The 12,040-nt window shown below is 56.5% G+C and overlaps 1 protein-coding gene across 1 annotated transcript in view; it reads left to right on the forward strand.

Annotated features, from left to right (window-relative positions):
- The window catches only part of LOC102016543, an 8,430-nt gene extending 5,223 nt beyond the window's left edge, over positions 1-3,207 (forward strand). Inside the window, exons 7-10 of the mRNA XM_013510085.1 lie at positions 228-351; positions 550-586; positions 2,281-2,477; positions 2,925-3,207. Of these exons, the coding sequence (XP_013365539.1) occupies positions 228-351; positions 550-586; positions 2,281-2,477; positions 2,925-3,207 (641 nt within the window). The remainder of the gene's footprint in view (positions 1-227; positions 352-549; positions 587-2,280; positions 2,478-2,924) is intronic.
- The last annotated feature ends 8,833 nt before the right edge of the window (positions 3,208-12,040 follow it).

Below are 12,040 nucleotides of genomic sequence, written 5' to 3' on the forward strand. Positions count from 1 at the left end.
AATAAAATAAAAAAAAAGAAAAAAACAATAAAAATAATGTACAAAACTTTAAAAAATAAAAAAAAATTAAAAAAAAATTAAAAAAAAATTAAAAAAAAAAAAAAACTGTGCTGAGGGCTGCTGCCCACGCCCTCCCGAGGACAGGCTGGCGCGTAGGGCAGGACAGCGCCTCCCGTCCACCTCGTTCACCGGCTCGGGTACCGTGTGACGCTGGCTTTTCCCTACAGTCAGATCGACCGGGGAAGATACCATGTCTTCCACTCAGGACATCGAGACAGCCGTGCCCCTGCAACCGCAGACACTCGGAAAGGAGGACCCCGGGACGGCTTCCGGAAGGGGCCTGAACGCGGGGTGCGTGTCTGCGGGGGACTGAACACAGTGTGTCCTTTACTGGAACAGGAAACATTTAAATTTAAGCAGCCTGTATTTTTCAATCACACGTTGTGTGTGGCATGAGTGGATGGGGGTATGAGTATTCATGTGCGTATGTGTGTGTGTGTGTGTGAGGCCTGCGGCCTAGGGATAAAACCGCAGCAGTCTCTCCCTCAGGTGCGTCTGCAGCTGGGAGGAGCTGCCCCTCTGCTCGGTGAGTGTCCCCCACGCCCCTCTCTCTCCACCCTGTTCCTCTAGTTTTGCCGGCCTGCTGTCACCCACTCCTTCCTTCCTCTGCATTTCGGGCCAAGCCCTTTCTGGCCAGGAAACCCCAGCCCGCGACTTCTGCTGTCCTCGGATTCCGCCTGGCCCTGGGCTGGGAAAGCTAAGGGCAGAGCTGTCCAGACGGCGGGGCCAGCATGGCACCGGGACCTCCTGCCACTGCTGGCCTCGGGCGGGTGTCTTCCCGCCCGGTCCTCATTTCTGCATCCCACGATGGGCATCACACACTGCAGTCCCGGTGCTGTCAAGAAGCGGGTACGGGGCCTGCTGGAGACCCCACCCCAATATGCAGGACGCAGCAAGTCCCGCGGGGACTCAGGGAGCAGTCACTGAAGTTACACTTTTGTCCTCTGTGATTCTGTGTTTTAAAATTATGGTAAAATTCATATAGGGAAAATCACCTGTGTGTGTGTGTGTGAGAGAGAGAGAGAGAGAGAGAGAAAGAAAGACAGGGCCTCGCTGTGTAGCCCAGGCTGGACTTGAACTCACCCCAATCCTCCTGCCTCAGCCTCAAGTGCTGGGGCGATGGGCGTGCGCCCCACAGTGGGCTGAGAAATCACCGGCTTAGTGCGCTGCTCAGAGCACTCCCCGCTCTGCTCTGTAGTCCCAGAATGTTGTCACCCCAAACGGACGGACACGGCCTTTCTTCACTCCCCTTACCCCTCCCAGCCCAGCCCTCCGAGCTGTCACTGAGCACGTGGACAGCTGTCCATGCGGATTATCCGTCACCACTTTACAAGTCATCGCAAACGGGAGGCGGACGCTGGGTCTGGACCTCGGTCTCGCACGCCTGTAATCCCAGGAGGATCCCTTTTTTTTTTTTTCTGTCTGTCTGTCTGAGACAGGGTCCCACTGTGCAGTTCAGGCTGGCCTTGAGCTCACTTTGTAGCCCAGGCTGGTCTCGAACTCACAGCGATCCAGGAGCATCACTTCACCGAGGGTTCCAGGCAGGCCTGGGCTGCAGAGAGTGAGACCCTGTCTCAAAGAACAAAGACAAAAATAAAGTAAAATGATATAAAGCGAGAGGTGTCATTTACACAGAGTAAATGCCCAAACCTTGCGTTACAGGTATCTATCATCTACTATTATCTATCATTCTCATCTTCAGTGTCTATCCGTCCGTCCACCCACTCGCCTATCCATTCTCTCCAGATAGAAGCGTGGACTCTGCAGCCCTCCTCCCGGTCCCCTGCGCCCTGCCCAGTCAGCGTCCACCTCCCCCGGAGCTCCCCTCCTCTGCTTTCGCTGCAGGCGTGTTTGCCCCCGAGCGCTCCTGTGTGGCCTGTGCTCTGCCTCCACGCCTACCTTGTGCAGGTCTCCTCCCGCGGCCTGCGCTTAGCCCGTCCTGCGAGGACCCGGCTCGTTATCCGTGCACCCACTGGTGGACGTTTGGGGTGCCCGGGTGGGGGCTTTGTGTGGGCGAAGCCGCTGTGCTCTCTGGACTCTGCACACCCTCCGTCTTTTCTCTTGAGTTTGTGCCTGGCCCCGTTGGTGCTGGGTCCCAGGACGGGGGCCGCTCCATCTTAAAGGCGCGGGTTTTCCAAAGGCGTTGCTGCCTCTGGCTTCTTTCTTGGTTAGGGGCCAGGGCCCTCCTCCGCGGCCTGACCCACGTCTCCCTTTCCCCAGAGCCACCCCCACCACCTCCCTCCAGCCCAGGGCTGGGCGCACAGCTGGGGGCTCGGGGAGCCTCCCTCCCGGGGTTGCTCCCCGCCCCCCTTTGATGTGGCCAAGCTGCCTGGGCCGGGGCCCCACCCATCTACCGGGCTCATGCCCCAGGGCGAGCGCTGCGGGCAGAGTTTGTGTCCCACAACTGAACATAAAAGGTGAGTGGTGTTCGCAGTGAACTGCCAGACACATCTTTATTCTGAGTTCAGAAACGACTGTGTGTGGTGTGTTTTTGAAACAGTGTTCAAACACTGCATATTTAGGCTGGCCTTGAACTCACTATGTAGCCCAGGCTGGCCTCAAACTCTTGGTGGTCCCCCTGCCTCAGCCTCCTGAGCGCTGGGATGATAGACCTCTACACCAGGCCCGAAATTACTTTTGCATCGTTTCAGCTTGGCCTTTCAAACACAGTTGCTAGCGACTACATTTATATTAAAAACGAAACAAGAACCCCCTCCAAAAGCAAAGCCCCGGCCCAGCGTGGGCCTCATCTGCGCTCGAGGACGTAGCTGCGGTGGAAGGAAGCAGCTGGGATGCAGAAATCCTCTGGGGCTTTGTGCTTCTCCCCAGCCGCTGCCTGGACCCTGCACACCCTGCTCCTTCAGGGTCCTTTCAGCCCGTGTCCAGGGACCCCCGCGTGTGCCCCAGAATCTCCAGGGTCTGGAGGGTGCAGCGCTCCTGTCTGCGCGGGAGGAGCCCTCGCACTCAGGGGTTCGTCTGTCCAACGCCCGAAGTGTGAAGAGGGAGATGAGGGCTGGCGGTGAGCGGGAGCCCCAAAGCCAGCACAGCGCGGCTCCTGCAACCCAGGGTGGAACGAGGCCGCCCGTCCTCCCGCCCGCCCAGCAGAGCCTCCCGTCCCTCGGCAGCCGACGCCGGGGTGGTCCTTGAGCTGCTTCCCCTGCTGTGTATGTCTCAGTAACCCCGGCGTCCTTGTTGTCCTCACAGTCTGCACGAAACCGTAGACGTCGGAAGACCCGTGGGCGGGGCGGAGAGAAATCGCAGCGCAGCCTGGGTTGACCAAGCCCCCGGGGAGCCGGGCTCTGGCTGCGCGGGCCTGGGGCCAGGGCCTCGCCACGCCCCTCCCACCGTGCTGATTGGCTCAACGCTTTGCTCAGCATCAGCCTGTTCTGTTGTAGTGAAACTGTTGGCAAAAGCCTTCCGTTAGCATCAAATTAAAATCCGGTGTCTGAAGGCAGCCGGAAGCGGAGGGGTGGGATTCTAGCTAGGCGCGCTCGCTGCCCAGGTTCGGGGCCGCGGCCCGCACTGTTCGTTTCTAGGAAGACCATCGGTTATGAGAGAGATGCAGGCCAGGAGCTTCCGAGAGACGGCCTTGTGCTGTAGCCAAAGCTGTTAGGAGAAGGAGAAACGCGTTAGGAGAGCTGATAAAAGACAGTGAAGAACTTCTCTTCTGGCCTGACTGGATGTTTTAATCGCCCTCCCTTCCAGCTAAAATCATTACCTATAACACTAGTGGGACATACTCTACATTCAGGAAAAACCCTTCTGTTTTGTTTGGGTTTGGCTTATTGAGACAGGGTGTTGCTCTGCAGTTCAGGCTGGCCTTGAGCTCACTATGGAGCCTCAGCTAGCCTCGAATCCTCCTGCCTCAGCCTCCCAAGTGCTAGAATTACAGGCATGTGCCACCATCAGCTTATTTTGGAAAGATCATTCTGCTCCACCTCCCCTGCCCTTAAAAAAACTGCAAGAGCTGGGTCTGGCAGTGCACACCTGTAACCCCTGCACTCTGGAGGCTGAGGAAGAAGGATCACTGCGAGTTTGAGGCCAACCTGGGCTACAGTAGTGAGTTCGAGGTCAGCCTGGACTACACAATGAGACCCTGTCTCAAAACAAAACACTACGAGAGAGCTGGGTGTGGTAGTACAGGCCTATAATCTCAGGACTCAAGAGGCTGAAGCAGGAGGATCACCTTGAGTTTCAGTTCAAGACCAGCCTGGGTAGCAAGACCTTGTCCAAAGAAAGAAGAAAGGAAAGAAAGGAAGAAAGAAAGGAAGGAAGGAAGGAAGGAAGGAAGGAAGGAAGGAAGGAAGGAAGAAAGAAAGAAAGAAAGAAAGAAAGAAAGAAAGAAAGAAAGAAAAAGAAAGAAAAGAAAGAAAAGAAAAGAAAAGAAAGAAAAGAAAAGAAAAAGAAAAAAGAAAGATCCAAAACACCTTCAAGAGAAAATTAAGTCCCTGTTTGCAGTTTAGGGATCTAGTCTGAATTTGTAAAATAATGTGACCTGCTCAGACTGTAGATTTAAGGAACCGGATTTCAGCGCAGGGTCATCTGACTCTAAAACACTGAGGCTTCGGCAGAGCTGTGGGGATCAGTGGGGCGGGGCGAGGGGGCGGCGTGCAGATGGGGGCAGGGGTGGGAGTGGCGCTTCCGTTGGGAGGGACCCGAGCCGGAAAACTCTGAGCAGGTCAGAGCAGCTCAGGACTTCCGGGGCAACGGGGCCACGGAAATGCAGCGCCACAGCAATAAACAGAGCCTAGACGAAGCCAGCTCGCCCGGGCCTGGGCCTTGCACTTGGGCTCCCCGGGGTCCGGGTGATTCTCCAACCCCAACCTCAGGTTACGCCTGGGAGCTTTCCTTCATCGCAGCGGTCCGGGGAAGAGCCCTTTAGCTGGGCTGCGGAGGGATCTGAGGGGATTTATCGAAGCCTGCGCATAGTCAGGTACCTTTTCTCCTGCATAGTTACAGAGTCTTAGGAAAACCCCGCCAATAGGGATGTCTCAAACCTCTTCCAGGAGGGTGAGGAGGCTGCATAGTGAGGCTCATTAAGGATGCTTCTCTGCTCACCTTCCTTCTCTGACTTAATTAGGCACTGATCCAGTAGGCATTGTATAAATATAAAAATGTCACCCTTTTTAGGGCTGCGTAGTACTCCCCATGGGTGGGATAGCACATGGATATGTGGATGTAGAAATAGCTCTAGAATCAAACTTATTCCAAGGAACTGGTTCATTCAAGTACAGAGACCAGGAAGCCACATGATCGTGTCCCTGTAAGCTGGAGACCTGGGAGAGGTAAGGGTGTAAATTCCAGTCAAGGGCAGAAGACCACTGCCATCTCAGATCAAGCTGCGGGCAGAGAGACATACCCAACCTCCCTCCCCTTTTTGTCTGCTCTGCCTGGGCGAGGGCAGTTGGCTTCACTCAGCCCGAGGTTCCCTAGAGACTCGCACCAGGCACAGCCAGAAACGTTTCACCGGTCCGACAGTGCTGCGGGGCCCACTGGCGCCGGGTCCCTCTCCCGGCTCTGCCAGCTCCGCCCACTTCCTGTCTATACGTTTGGTGCCCAGGGCAGCCTCTGTCCCTGGTGTCCCGCTCACTACTGCCCACACTGTATCCGAAGAACCACCAGAGCCTGTGTCAGAACTCCCTGCCGAGGCTGGGGGACGCCCCACCGGTGGCTGGGCTCAGATTACTCACTTACAGGGCGCAGGGCACTCCCATCTTTAGGCTACGGGCTACTTCCCTTTTCAAGATATGAAGTCTCTCTTTTTTTTTGGCGCTTGCATATAATTTTAGCACAAAAGCTTGGTAACTTCCTCTTTTCTAAGACACAAAACCGTCTTCTCCGTGGGGGACATCCCCTGGAAACACAAGCCTCACCAGCCTCCCTTGCCTTAGACCCAACCCTTTATCATGGCAATGTGCATAGACAGTCTGATATTTGGGGTTTTTTTTGTGACACTGGGGATGAAACTTGGGGCCCTCGCCCTGAGCTACACCCCCAGCTGTTTATATTATTATTATTATTATTTATTTTGATGTAGAGTTTTGCTAAGTTACCTAACCTGGACTCAAACTTGCAATCTTCCTGCCTCAGCCTCAAAGAGTGCTGGGATTACAAGCGTGCATCAGGACATCTGGCTCAATATTGACTTTTTTTTTCTTTTTTTGTTTTTTTTCCAGTACCGGGAATTGAACTCACAATCTCGCACTTGCCAGGCAGGTGCTGTGCCACTGAGCTAAATCCCCAGCCCCTCAATACTGACTTTAAATCAGGCAAAATGGTGTCAACCACTGTTGGGTTAATATCCCTTAGTTATTGTGAGCTGATCAGGTCCACAATCTCCTGAACAAGTGTATGGTGAAGGATGAATAAAAAGAGGCAAATGGGATGATTTCAGGGCTCCAGGAGGACCAAAGCCCTCTCACAGAATTCGAGATTCTCTCGGGGCTAAGACCTAGACCTTCTCTGGGTGGCCCGTGTTTATTTGGTTATCAGAAGAAGGGAGGAGGGCTGGGGATTTAGCTCAGCGGCGCAAGTGCCTGCCTGGCAAGCACAAGGTCCGGAGTTCGATTCCCAGCATCAAAAAAAAGTGGGGGGAACAGAAGAAGGGAGGGGAGTACTCAAGGTGAGAAGCCAACTGATTAATGGAAGTCCTGCTCAGGTCTGCCTTGTAGTGGTCACTTTGTCTGTGAGAGGTCGGCGTGTCCAGCTTGCTTCCTCCTTGAGTCAGGGGTGTGGACACCAGTGAGGGGCGTCCGCCGGGATCATCTCGCGCAGCAGCTCCCACCTGGGCCCACTGAAAAGCGCAGGTGCCTGAGCCTGTCCCCGAGGATCCCAACTTGGTTTCTGCAGCTAGCGGTGTGCGCTGGGCCTGCTGCCCGTGCCGAGGGAGACCAAGCACCAGGGTGCAAATTGCAGAGCCACAACAGCCTGCGCAGGCAGCCGTGTTCAGGAAACAGGGTGTGTGTGTGTGTGTGTGTGTGTGAGTGAGTGCTGGCTCCAGCTGGGAGATCCATTCAGGTTTTTGAGTCTTGCTAGAAGACGCCAAACAGTGCACTTTGCTCCTTGTCTTAGTTACTTGTCTTGTTGCTGAGACAAAATACCCAACACCCCAAGTTAGAGGGGAAAGGTTTATTTCGCTCACAGTTTGTGGAGGTTTCAGTCCATAGTCAGCCGGCTCCAAGGCAGGGTGGCACCGCAGAGGAGAAAGAGTTCATGGTGGGCAGAAGACATCCAAGCAGCAAGGGTCGACCACAGCTCGTTCTACCCCTGAATCTTCTCCAGGCTACTCACACCCTCAATCCTAGTACCCTTGACCCTAGCACTGCACCCTGAGTCAATTCCAGTGTTACCTGTCTAGATCCAGCCACCTCTGAAAAGCCCCACCTGTGGCTGCATAAGGCTTTGGGGGACATCTGGACACAAGCTGTAACACCCCTTTGGGACATCGAGAGGTGAAAAGCTCGGACCAGAGCCTTTCAGAGCAAAACATAAGGTTGGCGCCACTAGCTTTTCCTGGGGATGGGGCCCGTACCATCTGTGAGCCAAACCCTTAGCCCAGCAACGGACGCTGGTGATGATCCTGGAAGCTGAGTCAGTCCCGTGAGAGGAAGTTGGGGAGCCACGGTCGGACTGCAGCCTTTCACATTCTTGCAAAATCTGTCATGCTACTACTTGGTGTCTTCGTCTGTTTTGTGTTGCTATAATAAACTACCTGAGGCTGTGTGCTTTAGAAAGAAAGAAGTCTGACTTACGTCTTAGCTCTCATTGCTGTGTCTAAATACCCGAGACAATCAACTTATAAGAAAGGAAAGTTTACTTTGGCTCAGAGTTTGAGAAGTTTCGGGGCTGGGGATTTAGCTCAGAGGCACAGCGCCTGCCTGGCAAGCACAAGGTCTTGAGTTCAATCCCCGGTACTGGAAAAAACAAAACAAAACAAAAAAAGTTTGAGAAGTTTCAGTCCTTGGTGGCTTGGCTGGGCTCCTTGGGCCTGCAGCAGCCCAGTTCACCATGGCAGGAGCACATGGTGGAAGAGACTGCTTTCCTCATGGCAGCCAGGAAGCAGAGAGAGGGAGAGACAGGAAGAGCGGGATCCCAGTGACTCCTTCAAGGGTGCACCACCAATGACCTTCCTCCCGCTGGGCCCCTCCTGCTAAAGGTTCCACCCTTCCTGGTAGCGCCACATGCTGGTGACCAAGCCTTCATGGGGGATCACTCCTGGTCCAGACTCCAGCAGCCTGGGGTTCAGGTGGCTGGAAAACCCACACAGCCTGTGCTGCACATGCTGAGGGTCTCCCCATTACAACACGGAGAAACCGAAAGAAAAGCAGCAGGTGCAGGAGGGCCAGGCGTGGTGGCAGGCGAGCAAGGCGTGAGGCGGGGCTGGGCTCCCTGTGACAACCACTCGCTCTGAGGGACCAGCCTGGCCCCGTGGAGACTGCGTAAGCCCAGGCACCCCTGATCTAGTCTTTTTTTTTTGGGAAGGATCTCAGTATGCAGTTCAGGCTGGCCTTGAACTCACTTTGTAGCCCAGGCTGGCCTCAAACTCACAATGATCCTCCTGCCTCAGCCTCCTGAGTGCTGGGATTACAAGCATGCACCACCACGACCAGCTCTAGTCATTTCTTTCTTTTTTTTTTTTTTTCCTAGTCGTTTCTTAAAGGTCCCCTCATCACAACACTGTTCTGGGACCAAGCTTCCAACACCCGGGGCTCGGGAGACACCCAAGTCACACCCAGGCCCCAGCCCTGGCGTTTGTGGCTGACGCAGTGTGCACCAGTCCCCGCATCTTGCGGCTCCCGTGGCTTGAGGTACAGGCAGTTCTACACACCCTTTAAAGATGTTACAGCCACGTGCTGCCCGTCTTTATTTGCGGGTCCCCAGTGGGTACCCGTGGGTGGCCCGTCAGGAACCCGGCCACACTGCAGGAGGTGAGCGGGCAGAGCTTCACCCGTGCCCCCCGCCGTCCCCCCAAGGGCAGCCCTGCCCGAGCCGCGCCTCCATCAGGGCGGCAGTGGCGCTGGATTCTCTCAGTGTGCGAACCCCCCCGTGAACTGCACATGCGCGGGGGTGTAGATACACACAGGAGAACCTAACACCTGACGGCCCGAGGGTGCTGAGGCCTGACGCTAGGTGCTGTGTGCAGTCATCCTGTATCACAGACGGACTAACAGAGAAAGGAAGCGCTGCCCCACCCGGTCTGCGGGAAAGTTGTTCCCTTCCCAGTCCCTGGGGCTAAAATCACCAGGCATCGCTGACCTGATGCCCTAGCCAAGCAAGCTTCCCGGTGAGTGGTTCCCCATCCCGCAAGACTTGCAGCGGACTCCGGGGCCTAGCAGGGTCTCAGGGGCACTGGGGCAGGCTGGACTCACAGTCAGCAGCCTGCCCTGGCCCCAGCGGGGGTGAGACCCTCACCAGGCTCTGAGAACTGGTGCTGCTTAGGGTGGACGAGGGGAATGGGAGGATCTGTGGGGCTGCTCAGGCCCAGGCAGGGAGCCCTGGGAGGGGACGGCAGGCCAGGAGCCTCTGGACGCTGCCTCGGTCAGGACCAGCACGGGGAGGGGACGGCTGCCCAGCGCGAGGGTGTCACGGGGCTTTCTCCTGGAGACCGTGAGCCGTGAGCGGTGACCCAGCCACGCCCCTGACTCCCCCAATGTCCCACGCCCCCTGGCTCCCTGGAGCTTCCTCGCACCCCGTGCTGAGCTCCGCTCCCTTGCAGGACCCCTCCCCAAGCCCAGCCTCAGCGCCTGGCCCAGCTCAGCGATGCCCAGCGGGAGCAACGGGAACCCGCGCTGCACGAGCCTTACCCGGGCCGCCTCCTGCGTCCACATCCAGGGAGCGGGCGCCGCGGCGGCCTCCTGCTGCTGGTGACCCGTGAGCAGGGGGCCTTCCGGGCTTCCCACGGCAGCGGGGCCCTGGGGCTGAGGCGCAGGAGGACACAGGTCTGGAGCCGAGTACCCTGGACTCTCCCGGCACGGGACCAGCGAGACCGTCCTGAGTGGACAGAGAGGGAGAGACAGGGCCGCAGACGATGCCAGGAAGTTGGGGCTGGCGGGGGCCGGCTTCTCCCCGTCACCCTGCTGCCCTGTCCCGCAGGGTACCCGCCCACACCTTCCCTCCGAGCCCACCCGAGGACCAGGTGGCCGCAGGAGGCAGGGTGACCATGCAGCGCCAGATGCCGATGACAGGGCGCGGCCGGCCACGCTCGCCCTGCTGAGGGCCGGGACACCATCCCGTGCCGCAGCCCCAAGGAGTCGGACTTCTCCCTGCAGGACGTGACAGCCACTGACGCGGGGACCTACGGCTGTGTGTGCTACCGGCCCCAGGCTCTCTTCCGGGTCTCACACCCTGCAACGCCCTGGAGATCGTGCAGACAGGTGAAGCTGGCAGGGTTTGGAGGACAGGGCTTTGTGAAGCCAGAGTTGCTGGTCTGTGTGTGTGTGTGTGTGTGTTTGTGTGTGTGTCTGTGTATGTGTGTGTGTCTCTGTGTGTATGTGTGTGTGTGTGTGTGTTTGTGTGTGTGTCTGTGTATGTGTGTGTGTCTCTGTGTGTATGTGTGTGTGTGTGTGTGTCTGTGTGTCTTTGTATATGTATGTGTGTCTCTGTGTTTGTGTGTGTGTCTGTGTGTGTGTGTGTGTCTCTGTGTTTGTGTGTGTGTGTGTGTGTGTGTGTGTGTAGTGGGACTGAATTGAAACCAGGACTTTCGGGCTGAGTCTCACCCCCAACTCTTTGGGGGACGGTCCCATTAAGTCTCTGAATTGCCCAGGCTGGTCTTCCACTTGCAGTTCTCCTGCCTCAGCCTCCCGAGTGCTGGGCTGAGAGGCAGACGGCATCATTACAGGCAAATCAGCAGTTTTGCAGTTAGACATAAAGCTGCTCTGGTCAGAGGCGGACAGCTCAGTGGCTGTGTGCTTGTCTAGCATGCAAGAAGCCCTGGGTTTGATTCTCACGCCAAAAAAAAAAAAAAAAAAAAAAAACATGGGGGAAGGAGAGAAGGAAGGAAGGAGAAAGACAGCCCCTGCCCCTGCCCCTGCCCCTGCCCCCCTGGGCACTCCGTCTGCAGGGACTGCTGTGCTCTGCGACACTGGAGGCGACCCTGCACCCCTGGGGTGGCGGGCCCGGCACAGGCTGTCCCCCGGGCGCCTGCGGTCTTAGGTCTGCCGCTCTGCACCCAAGATGAGCCCCTGATGCGGGAGGGAGAGGGGGAAGAGGTGAGCGGTGGGCACCAGACAGAGAGCAGGTGATAGAGGAGGGCTTGGGGACACCCCGCCCCCCAGTGCTCCCAACCCCAGCTTTGTTTTCTGAGAGAAACTCTCCAGGGAAGTGCAGACGGCTCAAGGAGCCAGGGCAGCTTCCCGGAGCCCTGTCCTTTCTCAGCTCCCCCGGGGGTCGTGCCCGGAGGTCACTCGGTGGGGACCCTGGTCCTGCTGGCCCTGGGGGGCAACCTGGCTGAAGCCTGGAGCAGCCGCCGGACCCCGGTAAGACCGGCTGCATGCTGCACCTTCTCCCAGGTGGCTGTAGACCCGACACTCTCCTCCACCCAGGGGTTTACTGAGCTTTAATTAACAAAAAACAGTGGGATATTTTTAAAAACTGTAATCTATCCTTTTTAATTACTTGCAGTAATATGTATGGCAGGTTTTAGTTCTTCTGTTTTATGTATGTTCAAGATCTGATTTTAAAACTTAATTATAGAATCTTGGCCTGGGGATATAGGTCAGCAGCACAAGCACCTGCCTGGCAAGTGCAAGGTCCTGAGTTCGATTCCTGGTACCAGAAAAACAACAATAACAACCAAAAAAAACACATCATTTGCTGGGTGTGGTGGCGCACGCCTGTAATTCCAGCACTCGGGAGGCTGAGGCGGGAGGATTGCTGCGAGGTTGAGGCCAGCTTGGGCTACAAAGTGAGCTCAAGGCCAGCCTGAACGGCACACTGAGACTGTCTCAAAAAAGGAAGGAAGGAAGGAGGGACGGGGGGAGGG

Source organism: Chinchilla lanigera, unplaced genomic scaffold, assembly GCF_000276665.1.
Source record: "Chinchilla lanigera isolate Chin_1 unplaced genomic scaffold, ChiLan1.0 scaffold00203, whole genome shotgun sequence".
Lineage (NCBI taxonomy): Eukaryota > Metazoa > Chordata > Mammalia > Rodentia > Chinchillidae > Chinchilla > Chinchilla lanigera.